General features: G+C 40.7%; 2 protein-coding genes across 2 annotated transcripts in view; one reads left to right on the forward strand and one right to left on the reverse strand.

The window, feature by feature from the left end:
• The first annotated feature begins 7,741 nt into the window (after positions 1 to 7,741).
• YRDC (yrdC N6-threonylcarbamoyltransferase domain containing) lies at positions 7,742 to 20,698 on the forward strand. Its single transcript, XM_053707168.1, has 6 exons — positions 7,742 to 7,911; positions 15,187 to 15,382; positions 16,352 to 16,466; positions 17,836 to 17,955; positions 18,988 to 19,130; positions 19,489 to 20,698. Exons 1-6 carry the CDS (start codon positions 7,767 to 7,769, stop codon positions 19,547 to 19,549), a joined length of 780 nt encoding a protein of 259 aa, XP_053563143.1. The 5' UTR covers positions 7,742 to 7,766; the 3' UTR covers positions 19,550 to 20,698.
• A 2-nt stretch (positions 20,699 to 20,700) lies between these two features.
• The window catches only part of MANEAL (mannosidase endo-alpha like), a 91,628-nt gene continuing 88,544 nt past the window's right edge, over positions 20,701 to 23,784 (reverse strand). The window contains exon 4 of the mRNA XM_053707169.1: positions 20,701 to 21,977. Coding sequence (XP_053563144.1) covers positions 21,341 to 21,977 — 637 coding nt within the window. The 3' untranslated portion in view covers positions 20,701 to 21,340. The remainder of the gene's footprint in view (positions 21,978 to 23,784) is intronic.

Here is a 23,784-nt window from a genome sequence, read left to right on the forward strand (position 1 = left end):
GTGATTTATTTCACTTGATAAGCTTATAAGGGGTTAATTACCTAGTTAGCCTATTTAAACAGGTGTGTTATGAGTGTTTTTTTTATCACATGACTAAGGGGTATTGACCCCGAAACGTTGTGTTTTTTTGTCTGATCCTGTATAACTAATAAATTTGGATTTTAACTACAGAGGAGTCGTCCTTATTCGTTACTGAGTGTGGCAGTCACTCCAAGGATTACCCTCTTTTTGGATTGTGCTCTGTGCTGGACTGTACTATTATTACCAATAAGGTTAAAGTTGCCAGAATTGTATCTTTTTTCCAGGATGGACTAGAGAAGGGTATATCTGCTAGTTCCCTGAAGGGACAGATATCAGCCCTGTCAGTGCTACTGCACAAGAGATTGGCTGAGCTTCCAGATGTACAGTCCTTTGTTAAGGATCTGACTAGGATCAGACCTGTGTTTAGATCTGGGGCCCCCGCCTTTGAGCCTCAATCTTGTTCTCAGTGCTTTGCAGCAGGCTTCGTTTGAGCCTATACATACTGTTGATATTAAATTGTTATCTTGGAAGGTTCTTTTTTTGTTGGCTATTGCCTCTGCATGCAGAGTTTCTGAGATTTCAGCTTTGCAATGTGACCCCGCCTTATCTTAATTTCCATGCTGATAAGGCGGTTTTATGTACTAAATTAGGATTCCTCCCTAAGGTGGTGTCGGATCGCAACATTAATCAAGAAATTGTTGTTCCTTCTTTGTGTCCTAATCCTTCTTCAGCGAAGGAACGCTTACTTCACAATCTAGATGTGATTCGTGCCTTGAAGTTCTATCTTCAGGCTACTAAGGAATTCAGACAATCTTCCTCTTTGTTTGCCATCTATACGGGGAAGCGTAAGGGGCAGAAGGCTACTACGACTTCACTATCTTTCTGGTTGAGGAGTGTCATCCGCTTAGGGTATGAGACAGCAGGGCGACAGCCTCCTTAAAGGATAACGGCTCATTCCACTAGAGCAGTGGCTTCCTCCTGGGCCTTTAAGAACAAAGCCTCTATGGATAAGATTTGTAAGGCGGCTACCTGGTCCTCCTTACACACTTTTTTTAAAATCTTACAAGTTTGATGTGTTTAGTTTTGCAGGCTGTGGTGCCCTCAGAATAGGGTCCGCCTCTTTTTTGTTCCCTCCCATTATTCATTCAGTGTCCTCTGGAGCTTGGGTATAGTTTTCCCAACAGTAAGGAATGAAGTTGTGAACTCTCCCTGCCTTATGGAAGGAAAACATAATTAATGCTTACCAGATAAGTCCACGACCCCGCCCGTAATTTATTTTTGTTGGGCGGCTCCTTATTTATATTATTCTTCTGGCACCTTTATACCCTGATGTTTCTCCTACTTTTCCTTGTTCCCTCGGCAGAATGACTGGGGGATAGGGGAAATGGGAGGGACCCTTTATGGTTAAGAAAAGAGTGTGCAGAGCATTAAAGTAAGAGTACTCTAGCTGGCAGCACATACATATCAATGACATGGAGTGGTAGATAACTGTACATACAATTTAGTTCATTTTGAGTTCTAGACCAAGTTTTATATGCTGAAGTGTCCTGTTAAGATGATATTTAAGTTGTAGTATATTTAGTGACATTCTACCATCAAGATCATTATATAATAACTTAAATTTAGTGTGTGTGTGTGTGGGGGGGGGGGGGTATTTCATATTTTTGTTTTCCAGTAGCTTGTTGCTTCCTTTGTCCCTGTCATTGCAAACTCAGTTATCCATTGCCAGTGTATGAGCTAGTATAGAAACATTTTTTGTTCTCAATGATATTCTTGTAAAATAAAAAAGAGAGGGTTTTTTTTGGAGGGGAGAAAAACTTTAAGGCTGAAATATGATGTAATGATCACAAAGCTTATAAAGTTAAAGGGATAGTAAACACCAAAAATGTTATTGTTTAAAAAGATATATAATCCCTTTACCATTTCCCAGTTTTGCATAACCAACATTGTTATAGAAATATATGTTTTACCTCTGTAATTACCTTGTAGCTTATGCTGACTGCCTCCTTATCTCATATCTTTTGACAGACTTGCATTTCAGGCACTTAGTGCTGACTTAAATAACTCCACGTGCGTGAGCACAATGTTGTTTATATAAAACACATGAACTAACGCTCTCTAGCTGTGAAAAAACTGTCAAATGCATTAAAATAAGAGGCAGCCTTCAAGGGCTTTGAAATTAGCATATGAGCCTACCTAGGTTTAGCTTTCAACTAAGAATACCAAGAGAACAAAGCAAATTTGATGATAAAAGTAAATTAGAAAGTTGTTTGAAATTACATGCCCTATCTGAATCATGAAAGTTTAAGTTGGACTTTATTATCCCTTTAACGGGTAATTCAGTAGGTTGTCCACAGTATCCAACTGTACAATTACACAAAATGGTAGTGATCTGGATAGAATGACTGACAACACTACTGGAATATAAAGAATGTGAATACAATGTGGCTTCCAGTGCACAATTTAATAAAAAGAAATGCGATTGAAAACAAAAGCTAACTTTCAGTCTAATTATACATACATTTTCTGTTCTAAATAATGTGTATAGAATTGAATAATCCAGATGGTAGTTGCTTATTAACCTCTAAATTCCTATATTATTGTATGCAACATTTCATTAACGTTTATTCACCATTCCTAAAGCGATATGAAACCCAAAATTTTTCTTTCATGATTAATTTAGAGCATACGGTTTTAAACAACTTTCCAATTTACTTATATTATCAGATTTGATTCCTTCTCAATATCCTACGTTAAAGGAACAACAATGCACTACTGGGTGCTAGCTGAGCACATCAGGTGAGCCAATAATGCAATTTACATCCGCAGACGCTCCACTGTAGCCAGTGCCTAATGGGACGTATAAGTAGAGAAAAAAGACGGCGGAGGAAGCGCATGCACACAGAAGCGTAATAATGGCTGGGCTCTCCTGAGTGAGGAATGGCTAGAGGGGATTGGTAGGCATGCCCCACAAGGAGGCTAGACGGCTAGGGATTGGCCAAAATTAACAAAAGGGCGGATGAGGGGCTAAGGATACTTAGGGCGAGGCACAGCAAGGAGACGCCATTCTAAAGTTTTTTCTTAGTTTCAGTAGGACATTCAGCAGATCGTGATGTTTTCCAAGATGGCGACTAGGAACAGAAGAATACCGAAGAGGTTCCTGGACAATGGCGAGTCAGTATGGAGAACCAGGGCCCTGCAGGCGCAGAGGAAGCTAAACAGAATAGAGAAGGGGAAGCCAGGACAGAAGGCAACAGGAGCGGCAACGGACAGAGCAGTCAGTGGTTCAGTGAGTCCCCCACAGCAAACGACTGTAAGGGCAGATCCGGAACCGGTAAGTGTGGGAGGGGTGTGGGTGGCCACATCCAGTGCCAGAGGCCCAGCAGTTGACTCGGGCACATATGAGGACGAGCACAGCGGCCTATTGGTAGGTTCTCAGGACAGCTTTGGGGTCCCAGCATGTTTTTCCTCACCCCCCGGAACCCTGGGGGGGAGCATCCCGCTTGCGCAGGGCAAAAGGGTGCTTGGGGTAGACAACAGTACCAGGCATAGGGAGCGGGCGGTAGAGAGGGATTATATGAGCGGGGGGAAGAACGCAGAGGGGGCGGGCGGCAAGGCCTCGCCGTCGCGCCAATGGGGTATAAACATTGTAAATGAGGGGGGGGGGGGCTCCCAGGCTGCATACAGCAGGATTGGGGTCATAGTGTGGGGACCCCTGAGCATGGCAGCGGCGGCCATTGCAACATGATAGCATCAGGGCCCCTGGGGGATTGCGCGAACCAAGGGACAGCAGCAGGGTTTGGATGGGGAGGGGCCCATATGGGGAATCAGGGAGGCAGGAAGGGGGGAATAGTTGGGGTGGGGTGGGCTAGGTGCTCGCTCCATCGATGGGTGGGATAGCAGGCAAAACAGGGGGCAAAGGGGGGAGTACTCAGATAGATGGGAGGACAGGGGATACAGAGCGCGCAGGGATGGGGAGCAGTCAAGGGTTTTTCAGGGCGAATGGGAGGAGCTGGACAGGCCAGTGAAAAGAACGGAAGGCAGGCCCAGGATAATCAGGGACTTAATTAAGGGTTTTGTAGTACTGGTAAAAAGGGGAGTGGAGGGGGCTAGCAAAGCCAGGAACCTAAAATCAGCATATGACTTACTCAAAAGAAAAATTGGGAAAAGAAGAACTGTTGGGGAGGATGGCGGGCCCCTTTAAAGAGAAACCTTTCATAGACATGGTAGTATCCCCCTTAGGGGTGGTCCCCAAAAAAGAAAGAGGTAAATTTAGAATGATACATCATTTATCGTACCCCAAAGGGAAATCAGTGAATTATGCTATCAATAAGCTGGATGCGGCGGTACAATACCAATCTTTTGACAGCGCGGTAGACCTTGTAAAAGGGGCAGGGAAAAGGGCAGAAATAGATATTGAAGCGTCATTTAGGTTATTACCACTGAACCCCGAAAGTTTTAGACTAATGGGGTGCACATTTCAGGGAATGTACTACGTAGATAAGTGCCTGCCAATGGGAGTGTTCGATATTCGAAAAATTCAGCTCATTAGAACATTACTTAGACGACTTTATGGTAGTCGGCTAGAAGAAAAGGACGTCCGTGTCACGGACAAGGCAGTAATGGCTTTTATTAGGAAATCAAAGACAGACAGAGCGGGAAAGGGGGTATGGGTTAATATGTGGGCAACTGAGGGGATAGGGTGCCCTGTGGCATGCGCGAAGGGATATATTGCAGTGAGAAAGGGATAAGGTAGAGCATTTCTAAGGCATGGGGACGGTTCTGAAGTATCCATATACCAATTTAGGAAAGTATTGAACATAGTGGTGGTAAAATTAGGTTGGGAGGAAGCGTATTTTGCCCCGCATTCATTCAGAATAGGAGCAGCGACATCTGCGGCAGGGAAAGGGTGTTCAACAGAGCAGATACAAAAGCTAGGAAGATGGAAGTCTGCGGCGTACAAATCATACATTAGACTGCAAGGGGGGCAAAGGCAATAAAAATGTGTTACCATGAATGATGTGAAATGGTATCGCATATGTCATCCCAGAAAAATAGCTAACATTTATTCAATTTCTAATACAGACAGAGCTTTAAGGGTGTGGATCGTAGGAGATTCCTACGTGTATTGGGCTCAAGTACAAGCGACTGCGTCGGTACAAGGCGGGCATCTAGCGTTCACGCATCACCAAGCCAGCATTAGGTGGTTAGGAAAGAGAGGAATGTGATGGGATGAGCTAGTGCCAACAATACAAATAGCAAGGCAGAGGTGAGGATGCTCCTACGTGTTAATAATACACCTTGGGGGAAATGACATAGGGAATAGCCCGTTAAAAGACCTGGAAGACAGGATCAAAGGAGTATTCAAGTGGTCGAGCATAGGATGGCCTTCGGTGAGAATAGTATGGTCAAATATCATATCAAGGATAAATTGGAGGAACTCATACACCAGGCGGGCTGGCTATAGATCTAGAAGAAAATTGAACCAAGTGGCGCCCAAAGCGGTAAGGGAAGCAGGAGGGCTAGTGTTTGAGCACCCTCTGATAGCAGCAAAGCGAGAAGAGATCTTTTGTAGGGATGGGGTGCACCTCACGGATGACGGAAATGACAGCTACTGAAGGACATCATAATGATGATCCAGGATATTAAAAAGGTAAGGAAAGGTCACGGAGGGTGAAGGGGATAGTTGGTTGAAAGAGAAGGCTCTTTTGTGGCGGTAAAATTCGGGTCCGGCACATGAGCGGGGCATGAGGGGTGGGAGGATCCTGTGGCATACACTGCCTAGAGTGGTGATCCGGTGGTCTATCTAATGGGCGGGCTATGCCATGGGTTCTCCTTCCCCCCTCTTGCCCTGCCAGGGGTGGGGTATGTGGTACCCCCCCCCCCGATACGTGGGAAAGTTCATGTTATATGCAAATGCTGGTGCATTTTTTGAGTTACCTTATTGTTCAATGGCGAATTTTGCTCTCCAACAAAAATTGCCACTGGTTGGCAAAAAATTTAAATAAATAGTGACCTTTCCATTTTCGCCATAACTAATGTGTCTGTGTGGTTATTTCAGGTTAAGATATTGGGGTAGTAAGGATTAGGGAAAATAAGGTCAAATTGTATAATGGTAAATTATTGGAAGCCTCCAAGCCCTTAAAGACAGTGGAGGAAGCGCATGCGCACAGAAGCGGAATAAGGGCTGGGCTCTCCTGAGTGGGGAATGGCTAGAGGGGGTTGGTAGGCACGCCGCACAAGGGGGTGAGACGGCTAGGGATTGGCCAAAAGGAACAAAAGGGCGGAGGAGGGGCTAAGGATACCTAGGGCGAGGCACAGCAAGGAGATGCCATTCTAACGTTTTTTCTTTGTTTGCCACCCTCCCTCCCTAGAATCAGGGAAAGCAAGCAAACCAAAACTCGGAGAGGTCACTGGAAAGGAGAGCAACATGGCAAGGATAGGGGCACAATATTGCCTAATTAGTCGATTTGAAGTAAGACCGCCTGTGCTCCTCATTACGAGGACGAATGCAGCTGCAATGGAAGGTGGCAGGTGACTCGTGTGGTCTACGCCAACCCGAAATTAAAATATCAAGAAACTGTTTATGTTAGAATAACCTGTGGTCATGGTAATGCGGTGAAATTCAGGTCCGGCACATATGAGGGGGTGGGAGGATCCCGTGGCATACACTAGCCTAGAGTGGTGATCCAGTGGTCTATCTAATGGGCGGGCTATGCCATGGGTTCTCCTTTCCCCCTCTTGCCCTGCCAGAGGTGGGGTGTGTGGTACCCCCCCGATACGTCGAACCCTAATTTCATGTTATCTGCAAATGCTGGTGCATTTTTTATGAGTTACATTATTGTTCATTGGCTAATTTTGCTCTCCAACAAAAATTGCCACAGGTTGGCAAAACAAATTAATAAATAGTGACCTTTCCATTTTCGCCATAACTACTGTGCCTGTGTGGTTATTTCAGGTTAAGATATTAGGGTAGTAGGGATTAGGGAAAATAAGGTCAAAGTGTATAATGGTAAACGAATGGAAGCCTCTAAGCCCTTATGGTCTTTTAAATCCCCTTTTATTTTGTCCTGTGAGTAGGGTTGCCAGGTGTCCAGTATTCAACCAGACAGTCCAGTATTTCAGCAGGCTGTCCAGTGAAAACATCACTAAAATACTGGACACAAATGTTGAAATGTTTTGTGTGTGTCCATGAGTGTTAGATAAGTGAATAAGGTCTCACATATCTATAAACTCATTACAAATATGCAACAGAAAGAAGTGACAAGAGAGTCAAATAACTTTTGTTTATGTGTGGAGCTTTTGAGGGGCAATACGTGACCCCATTGATCATGGTGCCCAGTTACCCAAAGAGACTGCTCAGTGTATTTGTGGAGTATATCTGGCAACCCTACCTATGCCAGCAGAGACCTTTTAGTACATGGCGCCCACTATCTGCACGGTTCACAGTACTGAACTCCAAACTAACGTATAGCCGAGGAAGCTATTCAGAACGCTAAAATACGATTTTGCACACAAAAATGTAATAATGGTGCCATTGGCAAACAATACATAGTTGTCTATTATACAGGTCTGTGTACTTGTACATTTTATCACAAGTAATTACAGTTTGGATCTTTGTTTTTGGCTCAGCATCCTCCAGGAGTTCGTTTCTCTAGTCAGCTCAGCAGTGACGTAAATGATGACGAGGGGGCGTGGTCTGTCTATGCCGGAAGTGTAGCGGTACTGTCACGTGGTTGGTTCGGATGAGGCTGATCACCCGGTTGCAGCGCACGTTGTCCGGGATTAATCAGCAAACCTCGGCCTGGGACATGGCGTGTAGGGTGCTGAGCTTGCCTGGCGGGGGGAGGAGAGGCGGGTTTAGGAACGGACCAGCTGGGGATGCCAAGAGTGAGTGTGATACAGCACTTTATAAATACGTGCTAATAATGATACAGCCTGAGAGAATGCGCAGCTCTAGACATGAGAGTCATCAATATAAATGGAGTGATGGATAGGCAGGGAAAAGTCTGGCTGCAGAGGAGAAGCTGCTGATACACATAAGGCCAGCTGGGAATTATGGCTTAAAATGGAGAGTCTGTAGGTAGTGACATTATAATATGAATGGGCAGTTACTTCAAATGGTTTAATATTAAACATTTGTGTTTATAAATTAGGTTGTACGGTAATTAGGTTGTACGGTTTAAGGCCATAGTGGATCCATAGTGTGATGATCCGTGGCTTTTCATTTGACTGGATTATATAATATTTGGGTTTGAGCCATGGATTTTGTAACGTCACTTATACAGGGACTGTACGCTACCTATATGTAGCAAACTGTTTTATAACGTGTAAAGCATTTGGTTCTGATCCAGTGATCTCCCCTACCAGTTTGCGAGAGTTGCACACTTATTTGTGACACATCAACATAATTGACACCTTATATGCAACATATATATTCTTTTGCACCCGTGTTCTATGTAGGTTTGTGCACTTGATTACACATATTTGTAATATATTTCTTTAGCAAGGATTGCTCTCATATTATCATTTTCCTTATAAAGAAGTGTTTATTTTTTTGTTTTGGTTTAAGACAATGTCTTAAAGTTACCAGCCTCTATGCTTGAAAAGCACTCTTATACATTATTTATTTTAATCTCTTGGCAAGCAGAGAAAGCTGCTGTGCATTGTGTAACATAATTCTCGAGCAGCCAAGGGAAAGGAAAGAAAAATATCTGACAATAATGGAGCCAGCCAATTTTTTTTCTCATCAAGAAGAGCTTTCACCATTTAGATATGGTGCAGAATTTTACACATGCATTATTTTCACAAAATCTTTTGTAGCATGTAGTAAACATATTTATGGCAGTCATAGATTGACATCAAAGTTGAAAAGTGATATGCTCTAATTCTAGAGTCCATGGTCCCGAACAAACACAGCTAGTGATTGGTGTGGTTGTATGACTGCTGCTGATTGGTTTGCTGATCATGTCTGCGCAGGACCACTAGTTCCCTCAAACTTCCAATCTGTATTTTAACTTTGTTTAACCTCTTTGTGGGGATTAAACACACAAACTTGCAGGGATAGTAGTACTCAAATTACATGCAGCAGCAAATTAGAACGTATGCGTTTTTGCGCTACTGTGTCTCTTTAACGTGTTAAATTTTGGGTCATTTTGTCTCTAGGTAGAACTGGGATTCAATTATGATAGTTTGTAACAGATATTTCTCCAACATAGGTGTGTCCGGTCCACGGCGTCATCCTTACTTGTGGGATATTCTCTTCCCCAACAGGAAATGGCAAAGAGCCCAGCAAAGCTGGTCACATGATCCCTCCTAGGCTCCGCCTACCCCAGTCATTCTCTTTGCCGTTGTACAGGCAACATCTCCACGGAGATGGCTTAGAGTTTTTTAGTGTTTAACTGTAGTTTTTATTATTCAATCAAGAGTTTGTTATTTTAAAATAGTGCTGGTATGTACTATTTACTCAGAAACAGAAAAGAGATGAAGATTTCTGTTTGTATGAGGAAAATGATTTTAGCAACCGTCACTAAAATCCATGGCTGTTCCACACAGGACTGTTGAGAGCAATTAACTTCAGTTGGGGGAACAGTGAGCAGTCTCTTGCTGCTTGAGGTATGACACATTCTAACAAGACGATGTAATGCTGGAAGCTGTCATTTTCCCTATGGGATCCGGTAAGCCATGTTTATAAAGATCGTAAATAAGGGCTTCACAAGGGCTTATTAAGACTGTAGACTTTTTCTGGGCTAAATCGATTCATTATTAACACATATTTAGCCTTGAGGAATCATTTTATCTGGGTATTTTGATATAATAATATCGGCAGGCACTGTTTTAGACTTCTTATTATTTAGGGGCTTTCCCAAATCATAGGCAGAGCCTCATTTTCGCGCCGGTGTTGCGCACTTGTTTTTGAGAGGCATGACATGCAGTCGCATGTGAGAGGAGCTCTGATACTTAGAAAAGACTTTCTGAAGGCGTCATTTGGTATCGTATTCCCCTTTGGGCTTGGTTGGGTCTCAGCAAAGCAGATACCAGGGACTGTAAAGGGGTTAAAGTTAAAAACGGCTCCGGTTCCGTTATTTTAAGGGTTAAAGCTCCCAAATTTGGTGTGCAATACTTTTAAGGCTTTAAGACACTGTGGTGAAAATTTGGTGAATTTTGAACAATTCCTTCATGTTTTTTCGCAATTGCAGTAATAAAGTGTGTTCAGTTTAAAATTTAAAGTGACAGTAACGGTTTTATTTTAAAACGTTTTTTGTACTTTGTTATCAAGTTTATGCCTGTTTAACATGTCTGAACTACCAGATAGACTGTGTTCTGAATGTGGGGAAGCCAGAATTCCTATTCATTTAAATAAATGTGATATATGTGACAATGACAATGATGCCCTAGATGATTCCTCAAGTGAGGGGAGTAAGCATGGTACTGCATCATTCCCTCCTTCGTCTACACGAGTCTTGCCCACTCAGGAGGCCCCTAGTACATCTAGCGCGCCAATACTCCTTACTATGCAACAATTAACGGCTGTAATGGATAATTCTGTCAAAAACATTTTAGCCAAAATGAACACTTACCAGCGTAAGCGTGACTGCTCTGTTTTAGATACTGAAGAGCATGACGACGCTGATAATAATGGTTCTGAAGGGCCCCTAACCCAGTCTGATGGGGCCAGGGAGGTTTTGTCTGACGGAGAAATTACTGATTCAGGGAACATTTCTCAACAAGCTGAACCTGATGTGATTACGTTTAAATTTAAGTTGGAACATCTCCGCATTCTGCTTAAGGAGGTATTATCCACTCTGGATGATTGTGACAAGTTGGTCATCCCAGAGAAACTATGTAAAATGGACAAGTTCCTAGAGGTCCCGGGACTCCCAGAAGCTTTTCCTATACCCAAGCGGGTGGCGGACATTGTTAATAAAGAATGGGAAAGGCCCGGTATTCCTTTCGTCCCTCCCCCCATATTTAAAAAATTGTTTCCTATGGTCGACCCCAGAAAGGACTTATGGCAGACAGTCCCCAAGGTCGAGGGAGCGGTTTCCACTTTAAACAAACGCACCACTATACCCATAGAGGATAGTTGTGCTTTCAAAGATCCTATGGATAACAAATTAGAAGGTTTACTTAAAAAGATGTTTGTTCAGCAGGGTTACCTTCTACAACCTATTTCATGCATTGTCCCTGTAGCTACAGCCGCATGTTTCTGGTTCGATGAGCTGATAAAGGCGGTCGATAGTGATTCTCCCCCTTATGAGGAGATTATGGACAGAATCAATGCTCTCAAATTGGCTAATTCTTTCACCCTAGACGCCACTTTGCAATTGGCTAGGTTAGCGGCTAAGAATTCAGGGTTTGCTATTGTGGCGCGCAGAGCGCTTTGGTTGAAATCTTGGTCAGCTGATGCGTCTTCCAAGAACAAGCTACTTAACATTCCTTTCAAGGGGAAAACGCTGTTTGGCCCTGACTTGAAAGAGATTATCTCTGATATCACTGGGGGTAAGGGCCACGCCCTTCCTCAGGATCGGCCTTTCAAGGCAAAAAATAAACCTAATTTTCGTCCCTTTCGTAGAAACGGACCAGCCCAAAGTGCTACGTCCTCTAAGCAAGAGGGTAATACTTCTCAAGCCAAGCCAGCTTGGAGACCAATGCAAGGCTGGAACAAGGGAAAGCAGGCCAAGAAACCTGCCACTGCTACCAAGACAGCATGAAATGTTGGCCCCCGATCCGGGACCGGATCTGGTGGGGGGCAGACTCTCTCTCTTCGCTCAGGCTTGGGCAAGAGATGTTCTGGATCCTTGGGCGCTAGAAATAGTCTCCCAAGGTTATCTTCTGGAATTCAAGGGGCTTCCCCCAAGGGGGAGGTTCCACAGGTCTCAGTTGTCTTCAGACCACATAAAAAGACAGGCATTCTTACATTGTGTAGAAGACCTGTTAAAAATGGGAGTGATTCATCCTGTTCCATTAAGAGAACAAGGGATGGGGTTCTACTCCAATCTGTTCATAGTTCCCAAAAAAGAGGGAACGTTCAGACCAATCTTAGATCTCAAGATCTTAAACAAGTTTCTCAAGGTTCCATCGTTCAAGATGGAAACCATTCGAACTATTCTTCCTTCCATCCAGGAAGGTCAATTCATGACCACGGTGGATTTAAAGGATGCGTATCTACATATTCCTATCCACAAGGAACATCATCGGTTCCTAAGGTTCGCATTCCTGGACAAGCATTACCAGTTCGTGGCGCTTCCTTTCGGATTAGCCACTGCTCCAAGGATTTTCACAAAGGTACTAGGGTCCCTTCTAGCTGTGCTAAGACCAAGGGGCATTGCTGTAGTACCTTACTTGGACGACATTCTGATTCAAGCGTCGTCCCTTCCTCAAGCAAAGGCTCACACGGACATTGTCCTGGCCTTTCTCAGATCTCACGGATGGAAAGTGAACGTGGAAAAGAGTTCTCTATCTCCGTCAACAAGGGTTCCCTTCTTGGGAACAATAATAGACTTCTTAGAAATGAGGATTTTTCTGACAGAGGCCAGAAAAACAAAACTTCTAGACTCTTGTCGGATACTTCATTCCGTTCCTCTTCCTTCCATAGCGCAGTGCATGGAAGTGATCGGTTTGATGGTAGCGGCAATGGACATAGTTCCTTTTGCGCGCATTCATCTAAGACCATTACAACTGTGCATGCTCAGTCAGTGGATTGGGGACTATACAGACTTGTCTCCGAAGATACAAGTAAATCAGAGGACCAGAGACTCACTCCGTTGGTGGCTGTCCCTGGACAACCTGTCACAAGGGATGACATTCCGCAGACCGGAGTGGGTCATCGTCACGACCGACGCCAGTCTGATGGGCTGGGGCGCGGTCTGGGGATCCCTGAAAGCTCAGGGTCTTTGGTCTCGGGAAGAATCTCTTCTACCGATAAATATTCTGGAACTGAGAGCGATATTCAATGCTCTCAAGGCTTGGCCTCAGCTAGCGAGGGCCAAGTTCATACGGTTTCAATCAGACAACATGACAACTGTTGCGTACATCAACCATCAGGGGGGAACAAGGAGTTCCCTAGCGATGGAAGAAGTGACCAAAATCATTCTATGGGCGGAGTCTCACTCCTGCCACCTGTCTGCTATCCACATCCCAGGAGTGGAAAATTGGGAAGCGGATTTTCTGAGTCGTCAGACATTGCATCCGGGGGAGTGGGAACTCCATCCGGAAATCTTTGCCCAAGTCACTCAGCTGTGGGGCATTCCAGACATGGATCTGATGGCCTCTCGTCAGAACTTCAAAGTTCCTTGCTACGGGTCCAGATCCAGGGATCCCAAGGCGGCTCTAGTGGATGCACTAGTAGCACCTTGGACCTTCAAACTAGCTTATGTGTTCCCGCCGTTTCCTCTCATCCCCAGGCTGGTAGCCAGGATCAATCAGGAGAGGGCGTCAGTGATCTTGATAGCTCCTGCGTGGCCACGCAGGACTTGGTATGCAGATCTGGTGAATATGTCATCGGCTCCACCTTGGAAGCTACCTTTGAGACGAGACCTTCTTGTTCAGGGTCCGTTCGAACATCCGAATCTGGTTTCACTCCAGCTGACTGCTTGGAGATTGAACGCTTGATCTTATCGAAGCGAGGGTTCTCAGATTCTGTTATCGATACTCTTGTTCAGGCCAGAAAGCCTGTAACTAGAAAGATTTACCACAAAATTTGGAAAAAATATATCTGTTGGTGTGAATCTAAAGGATTCCCTTGGGACAAGGTTAAGATTCCTAAGATTCTATCCTTCCTTCAAGAAGGATTGGAAAAAGGATTATCTGCTAGTTCCCTGAAGGGACAGATTTCTGCCTTGTCTGTGTTACTTCACAAAAATCTGGCAGCTGTGCCAGATGTTCAAGCCTTTGTTCAGGCTCTGGTTAGAATTAAGCCTGTTTACAAACCTTTGACTCCTCCTTGGAGTCTCAACTTAGTTCTTTCAGTTCTTCAGGGGGTTCCGTTTGAACCCTTACATTCCGTTGATATTAAGTTATTATCTTGGAAAGTTTTGTTTTTAGTTGCGATTTCTTCTGCTAGAAGAGTTTCAGAATTATCTGCTCTGCAGTGTTCTCCTCCTTATCTGGTGTTCCATGCAGATAAGGTGGTTTTACGTACTAAACCTGGTTTTCTTCCAAAAGTTGTTTCTAACAAAAACATTAACCAGGAGATTATCGTACCTTCTCTGTGTCCGAAACCAGTGTCAAAGAAGGAACGTTTGTTGCACAATCTGGATGTTGTTCGCGCTCTAAAATTCTATTTAGATGCTACAAAGGATTTTAGACAAACATCTTCCTTGTTTGTTGTTTATTCCGGTAAAAGGAGAGGTCAAAAAGCAACTTCTACCTCTCTCTCTTTTTGGATTAAAAGCATCATCAGATTGGCTTACGAGACTGCCGGACGGCAGCCTCCCGAAAGAATCACGGCTCATTCCACTAGGGCTGTGGCTTCCACATGGGCCTTCAAGAACGAGGCTTCTGTTGATCAGATATGTAGGGCAGCGACTTGGTCTTCACTGCACACTTTTACCAAATTTTACAAGTTTGATACTTTTGCTTCTTCTGAGGCTATTTTTGGGAGAAAGGTTTTGCAAGCCGTGGTGCCTTCCATTTAGGTGACCTGATTTGCTCCCTCCCTTCATCCGTGTCCTAAAGCTTTGGTATTGGTTCCCACAAGTAAGGATGACGCCGTGGACCGGACACACCTATGTTGGAGAAAACAGAATTTATGTTTACCTGATAAATTACTTTCTCCAACGGTGTGTCCGGTCCACGGCCCGCCCTGGTTTTTTTAATCAGGTCTGATAATTTATTTTCTTTAACTACAGTCACCACGGTACCATATGGTTTCTCCTATGCAAATATTCCTCCTTAACGTCGGTCGAATGACTGGGGTAGGCGGAGCCTAGGAGGGATCATGTGACCAGCTTTGCTGGGCTCTTTGCCATTTCCTGTTGGGGAAGAGAATATCCCACAAGTAAGGATGACGCCGTGGACCGGACACACCGTTGGAGAAAGTAATTTATCAGGTAAACATAAATTCTGTTTTTCTGAGATACTTTCTGTCTTCATACTTGCTGTTTTATTTTAATAGCTTTCAAGCTTAATATAATGTAAATGCACTTTCACCTAACACTGCAGGTTGGAAAGAAATTTTGAATACATCAGTTGGTGTTTTACAGCAGGGTGGAGTGATTGCTGTACCTACTGATACTATATATGGCCTTGCCTGTTTGGCTCAGAATGCCCAATCAATCAACAACATTTACAATGTGAAAGGACGCAATGGGACCAAGCCTCTTGCCATCTGTGTTGGGGACATTGAGGATATTTACAGGTGACAAATGTTCCAATTTCATAGTACATCCCTTTGTAATCTGTTAACCTGTTCGTTGTGGCCTATTTAGGTTAAATCATTACTTGTAATTATCATGTTACAGTTAGGTAGTGAAATTTACATTGCATCCAAATTTTAATTCCAGTTCGCACAGAATGTTGAGTTTGACAGATAGTAATAGTTGTACAGGTATATGTCTGTTCTTCACCATGAAATATGATGCACAAAATACAGCAGCACGTCTTAAAAAGGACATTTATTAGGACATTTGGTCACCAGAAAACAAAATACAACAACGTTTCAGATTAACAATCCTTTAATCATGCATGAGGCATGATTAAGGATTGTTAATCTGAAGCGTTGCTGTATCTTGTTTTCTGGTGACCAAATGTCCTAATAAAGGTCTTTTTTTTTTTTTTAGAAGTGCTGCTATATTTTGTGCATCATATGTGAGGAGCTGGCAGTATCCTGGGAACAGCGGGCACTTGCACAGGAAGGTGCTGGACTCGTGTTGTGTATATGATCTGCTTTACCGTGAAAGACCACATCAGATTTTATTTTTCACTTGTTGTGCCCATTAGTAGATTTTGAAATGGTTACTAATGCATAGCTTAATAATGTCTTGTGATGCTTGTGAGACAAATTATATACACATAGACAAGCTCTGAAACCCTGATGTAAGGTATAGTGGTTGTTTTGTGGGCTGAATGCATTTTAAACACATTAAATATATTGGTTGTTGTGAAGTTTTCTAACTTTTTGCAATGTATTCAAATTTGAAAAGCCCACACGTCCATGTGATACTCTTGATAAGTGAATTCTGATTGGTTGGCATGGAGTCAGTTGCCTCCTGGTGCCCTGTTCTTAGTTAAAACATTTATTAATATTCTTTCTAGTTAGTTGTGTTTTTATACAGAAATGGCAACACCTGCTATGTCTTGTATTTTTATTACTATGTATTAATTGTAGGTTCTGTCAAGTAAAAGTTCCTGACCAACTTCTTCGTGATTTGTTGCCTGGGGCAGTCACTCTTGTGATGGAAAGAACTGATGAGCTCAATAAGGAACTTAACCCTTTTACTTCAGTAAGTATGAACACAGGGAGCTCCCAATTCTGAGAAGGAAATTGTGTACAGGCAGGACAATATTAGTGTTTTATTTTATTGTATTTAACCATCCATATGGTTAATTAGGAGCCAGTGAAGGGTTTTATATAGTGATGGATGTAGAGGAAATCAAAATACAAAAAGTTAAAGAAGCAGTAAAGTGAAAATGAAACTTTCATGATTCCAATTTACTTATAATTTCAAATTTTCTTAATTCTCTTGTAATCCTTTGCTGAGGGAACATTGGCAGCTAGCTGAACATGTCTAGTTAGCTAATCACAAGAGACAAATCTGTGCAGGCACCAATCAGTAGCTAGCTCCAACTAGTGTATGATATGTGCATATTCTTTTTCAACAAGGGATACCAAGAGAACAAAGCACATTTGAAAATAGAAGTGTATTTAAAAGTGTCTTAAAATTACATGCGCTATCTGAATCATGCAAGTTTAATTTTGAATTTCCTATCCTTTTAATAATGTTGCTAAAATCTGCACCTGAGAATAAATTAGACATCAGGAAAAAAAAAAAGTCCCTTCCCCATTTTTAAAAAGCCACTCTAGCCAAACTTACACATTTTGACTTATTTAGTTTGTGATTAAAATAAATCTTACATTTGATACTAAGGTCTTATTTTAAAGGGATCTTTTCTTTGCATGTGGGCTGACATCTTCATCATTGTCTTAATGTATTTTGTTTCCTTTGGAAAAGTGTGCAGATGTGCTATACAGTGATCTATTGCGCATCACTTTACTCACAGTAGAAGTTTATTTTCTCCTCATCTTTCTACTTTAATTATTTTGAGACTTGTTTGGATTCCGTATCTACCAGCTTCACTATGCAGCATGCTGAAATCTGTTGTGTGCTGAGGAGGTTTAGTAAAACCAAAACAGCTGCCCATGTAATTTCTCTTGCTATACTCATTATCCCTGCTATATTTTAAAGCCACCTAAATAGCACTGCAATGGCATGAGGGAATATGTGTTTAAAAAGGTTAGGCATTGTGAAGTTAATTTGCATACTCTTAGCCAGAAGCCCCAGCTCCTTTGGAAATATAGTTAGGGGTTTCTGGAAGTATAGTTAGGGGTTTCTGGAAGTATAGTTAGGGGTTTCTGGAAGTATAGTTAGGGGTTTCTGGAAGTATAGTTAGGGGTTTCTGGAGGTATAGTTAGGGGTTTCTGTGGAAAAAAATGTGCTTTACAATGACCTTTTTGTATTTAAATATATGTACTGTATTACAAATATGTTTGCTTTTGAAGGGTTTACTAAGAGGAATACTATTTCTTTACAACTGTAAAGTTCTGTATATATGTGTTCAGTTGTCATATATTTAATGTTTTTATTGTTTCAGCTTGTGGGTGTTCGGATCCCTGATCACGCATTCATTAGGCAGCTGGCACAGCTTTGCTCTGAGCCCCTGGCACTGACCAGTGCCAACATCAGCAACGAAGAGAGCACTCTTACAGCAGAGGTACTGTATCTCCACATGTACAAAGTATTCCGAGAAAGGGCACTCTTTTAGTATGCATTTCTTAATTGCTGTGAATATATATATATATATATATATATATATATATATATATATATATATATATATATATATATATATTTATTTTGTATATGTATGTATGTGTGTGTATGTATATATATATATATATATATATATATATATATATATATATATATATATATATATATATATATATATATATATAATAAATTTGCTTTTATGCCTTTTTTTTTGGCATGATTTACAAAGTTTTGCAAATAAAGAGCAGTTCAGGGATGCAGCTCTTAAAAAGCCAATTAGGATAGATCCAAATCAGCTAGTTATATGATCTAAGCAATCACTGTGAAGAATGTTGCAGGCCTATATAAATTTTACTATACTAGTGTGTGCTGGAGGAAGTGGAACAAGCACACTTTTTAGAAGTATTTTACAGCAAAAGCAGGCAAAATGAATAATGAAGGTACATTGCAGTATTGCTTACTTCCCTTAAAACAATGTTATGGGTAATTTACATTTTTGGATACCACTTAGCCCTCTAATGGGTCGATCTGCACGCCATATTTAACAAGCTGCAGTCATGAAACCGCTGCTTTCCTAACCTTCCGCCACCTCTAAAGTGGCGAATTTCAATCTCCCTGATATATTCTGACCATGGAGACTGACAGCTTTTGCCCGCACGTGATTGGTTGTGCGCGGACAGGGGGCAGTATTGCATGCAAGCGCAAAATAGCGCTCATGTGCCTTGCTGAATTCCGCATGGGGAATTCAGCCTGCCAGAGGCGAGCTGCAGTGGACAGGGGCGCGTATGTGCACCCCTGTCCGCCTCAGCTTTATAAATCGCCCCCCTAAATAAGGAAAACAGGAGGGGAAATGTCCAAAACATTCCCTGAAATGGATAAAAAGGCAGAATTTTAAATGTTATAGAAATATAAAATGCAGAGATAGAGAAAATTACCTTTAGATCTCTCTAGATTATATACATTTTCCCCATAGGAGTTCAAGGACCTATGGCCATCTTTATCTCTAGTGGTGGACGGTGGTCCTATTGGGGACCTTTCCAGCCCTGAATGCCGCTTGGGATCCACTGTAGTTGACCTTTCAATTCCTGGAAAGTTTACAGTGATTCGACCAGGATGGTGAGTTGTGCTAGTAAAATGTGTGCTGAATTTGGTCAAGGATAAGTCTATTATTTTGTTTAACAGTAGTATACCTACATAGTACAGCTGTTGTAAATATTTGTTGTTGTTTTTTTTTTTGCGTGTTTCTTTTCTCTTTGTGCTTATAACTTTTTTATTAATTTAGAATTTGTTTTAAATGTGGGACATTATTCAAATTATGTTACTATACTAAAACAAAAATCCTAGAGTAGGCATCCTTAGGCAGAAATTTAGTATAATATATTTTTTAAATTGTTTTTTTTTTTATTTTTTATTATAGTGTATATACACATATGATCTTTAATTTATACTTTGTCTATCCTCTGCTCTTCTACAGTGCACTATCACCAACTCTGGAAATCCTCAAAAATACATATGGCTTGTTACCTACCTCCTGACTCCAGTCTTCTAAGGACCAGTTGACACTTGGGAGATATTGACTGTAAAGGTTACAGTTGGCACAGCTGTCATGATTAAGGACTCTTGATCTTAAGTGGTTTCAAGAATAAAAGGCATGGCAAACTGCTATTTAAAGACTCATCGGGTCATGCCATCTTTTGGATACTTCATGAACAATGGATAATTTATCCCCCCCTTTTTTTTTTTTCTTTTTTTTTTATTTAAACTTTGTTTGCATGCAAGAGAGCAGATACTTTTTTAGGACTTTATTTTGACATGTGTAGATGACTAGAAGGTAAATGTTCAACGTTATTTGGAATAAACTTGGGAATAAATACTATATTTTATAAAAAACGCACAACTATTCAGTTTATTAAAATTGTTTCCTGAGATGGCTTCAACCTTCAAATATTTAATGTTTCCCATTATTTCATGTGCAGTGTTTAAACATTCGCTTTAAACACTAATTTTGGAATTTGTTTTCCATTTTAAAAGTAAAATGGTATTTTGGATAATTTATAGTTTTTGTTAGTTTTTTGTTTGGTATTCCAGGTGTCCACATAAAAGGTCTTAATATTATGGGCCTATGGAAGCCAGGGTGACCATCTACGTTTTTAAAAACAGCATTGCATGACAGTAGTTGTTCTGCTGAGCATGTTTAATGTGTGTGTGTGGAAGTCAGAATGGGACCATTATTGTTTAAAAAAAAAAAAAAAGTGGATGCATAAATACCAACTGTGAAAAACAAGCATGTTACATAGCAGGCTAACTCATTTGCATGACCTACATATTATAATAATCACACACATAAGAGGTTGCTTGCAGTGGCCGGACAACATGCTTATGTTTATATGCACACCAGACTGACTGTCATGCAAATGATCTTGATGGTTATAAGCAACATGATGCTGTATGTTAGTGTTTATATTGTATTTATTTTTTGATGGCATCAGGCTAGATTTTGTTTGCCTGGTTCGTGTACAAAAAAAATGCAAAATAAGACTGGTATTTTTTATTTAAAAAATATTGTACTTTGAAATCAACTGTTTGCTTTTACCACTTATGTATATTTGTCAGCAGTACTGTTAAATAATTTATTTTATATGAACTTTACAACTCTTAATAAACTAAAGAAAAGTATCACCATATCTGTTGGTTTGTGAAAACTTTTATTCATGTTGTCATCATAACACACCATTTTCACCATCCACTAATTGCCTAATACACCTGTACATTTTAACATCTGCCCACTGGTCTGCAATTTGATCCTGTTCCCACTGAATTTAAAATATTTAATCAACCAAGGAATTGACTCATGAAAACTGATGTCCACTTGGTTTATTATTGTACGCTCTCATGTAGCACCAGAAGTAAAAGCTACTTTTGTAGCTTTGGATTTTCATTGTGAACATGTAGATTTCTGTAACAGTGGATGAAGTGAGTCCCTCAAGGCTATTCTGTGATCTAATACTCTTTAAAAAAAAAAAATGCATTAAATATTTAGTTTCCACTCTTGTTTAAACAATTAAAATATTATTTGTTCCCATTTCTTCCCTAAAGTCCAATAATATAAGCAAGTTATTGGGTTCTGCTGTAGACAAAGGCTCAATCTTTTTGCAGTGTTCTTCATACTTCAAAACTTGTCACTTATTATCCATGGAGTCTGTACTAGCTGTGCTACCTCTTTGGTACATATATGCAGGCAGCTTATCTGGGTTGAATTTACATCGGTTTAAGCTGCTTACTCTTCCCCCTCCTAAGAAATCCGTTACTGACTTCTTGTTATGTGATCACATAAGCCATTGTTCCTTTTCCTTGTTGAAATGTTCAGCCCACTTCCTTGTAAGAATCAGGTAAAGGTCAGATTGATGGGGTGAGTAGTCCAAATAGAGGCGAGTAGCAGTTTTCTTTGGCACAGCCTTTTCAATCTGTGTCCCTTCATGCCACTCATTGAATGAAGTGATGGACACTATTTCTGGCCGGACTGTAAGAGCTGCTTGGAGAGCTGTCTCATAATATTTTCCGTTTACTCTGTTTCTGGTGTTGTGGTTGTTCCAAGGACGTATACTAGTGTCTATGTACCCAGGTCCAACACTTGGAATGAACATTAGATTGTTGGTATCACAGAAGCTCTTGACAGACTTCCAGTTCTGGTGGGAAGATCCATATGAAAAGCCATTGGAAGCAAAATAAGTGTAAATCCCATCATATCCAGCTGTAAGGATGTCATGTTTATGTCCCTCCTCCACCAGCAACCCTATAAATACTGCGTCATAAGGTGTATTACGGATAGAATGTGAGCCAGTAAGAGTCAAGAGATTAGCCCAGGACTCTGGTGGAGTCAAGTAAGAGTCATAAATGTAGAAGAGAGGCAACATTTTACTTGTACTTGTCTTGTATCTATAAAAAGCAGCATGAGATCCAAAACTAGAATAAAGGAGAGGAAAATGGGTCAAAAAAAGGAAATGAAAGTACTTTATATTGCACTTGTTTTATTCCAGTTAAACATTTCATATTATCTCAAGGTATTAATTGTCATTTTAAGCAAGCACTTTATACCTTGAAAATGTGGTCAGTCTTTTAGTAACAACTTAAAGGGACATTAAATACTAAATAAATAAAATATATTTTTAAGTGTCATTTGCTGTTTAAACATTGACGAAATAAGTGTAAAGTTTTAGTTTCTATAAAGCAATGGGAGCTGCCATGTTGTAACTTAGGTTACCTTCTCTGCAGTTTTAAATAGGCCACTAGAGTGTGCAGCCGATGACTGTGTGGAATATAACCGTGTTCTGCACTTCCATTTCTAACAGGAACTGAAAAGCTCAAAACTTCAGAATGGAATTACAGGAAAAGAGGTCAAAATGAATGATGAAAGTATATTGCAGAGGTTATATATATATATATATATATATATATATATATATATATATATATACATACACACAATTTATTATTTTATATTACTATCTCAAAGTGTTAGTCTTTCTGTGATTTTTCTTTATCTGTTGTTAAAGGGACAGGAAAGTCAAAATTAAGCTTGCAGGAATCAGAGCACGTTATTTTAAAACACTTTTAAAATCACTTCTATTTTCAAATGTGCTTTGTTCTCTTTGTATTCATTGTTAAAAATGAATACAAAATGAATACGCACATATACACTAGTGGGAGCTGGCTGGTGATTGGTACCTGCATACATTTGTCTCTTGTGATTGGCTAACTTGATGTTTAGCTAACTGCCAGTAGTGCAATGCTGTTTTTTCAACAAAGGATAACAAGAATATATCATATTTGATTATAAAAGTAAGTGAAAGTTGTTTAAAATTGTATGTTCTATATCTGAATCATGAATTAGTTTTTGGTGGTTTTCTGTCTCTTTAATTGGACACTAAGACAAAATTAAATGTACTGGATAGAGCATAACATTTTGAACAACTTTCCAATTTACTTTTGTTATCAATTTTGTTGTTATCTTGATATCTTTGTTAAAGGGACATCAAACACTTAATAAATGCTAGATCGAGTAATGCATTCAAAGAAAAGATTAGTATGAGAATAGCATGAAGATGCATTTTTAAAGTTTCATTAGCTGTTTATTGTCAAAATAAGTGTAAAGTTTTAATGAGAGTTGCCATGGTGTAACGTAGGTTACCTTCTCTGCTGTGGACAGTTAGGGACAGTTATAAATAGGTCAATAGAGTGTGCAGCCAATGGCTGTGTTGAATATAACAGTGTTCTGCACTTCCATTTCTAGCAGGAACTGAAAAGTTCACAACTTCAGAATGGAATTACAGGAAAAGGTCATGAAATAATGTGAAAGTATATTGCAGTTTTGTGTGTGTATGTGTATATATATATATATATATATATATATATATATATATAATTTTATAAGTGAGTGTTTAATGTCCTTTTAAAGAGTAGATCTAGGTGAGTTCAGGAGTGTGCACATCTTTAGACATCTGGCAGCAGTGTTTACAACATTTTAACTATGTATAACATTGCTATAAACAAACACTGCTGCCGTAGACTGCTAATGACAAATGTATGATCCTGAGCTCCTCTCAGCCTACCTAGCTTTACTCTTCAACAAAGGATAACAAGAGAACAAATTTGATAATAGAAGTAATGGGAAAGTTGTTTAAAAAAAGAAAGTGGGCTGACCCTCTCTGTTCCGACGAATGGCGATGTGCCTTCCATATAAAATAATAGGGATCACAGTTTCAGTAAAAGA

The sequence above is a fragment of the Bombina bombina genome, chromosome 3 (assembly GCF_027579735.1).
Source record: "Bombina bombina isolate aBomBom1 chromosome 3, aBomBom1.pri, whole genome shotgun sequence".
NCBI lineage: Eukaryota > Metazoa > Chordata > Amphibia > Anura > Bombinatoridae > Bombina > Bombina bombina.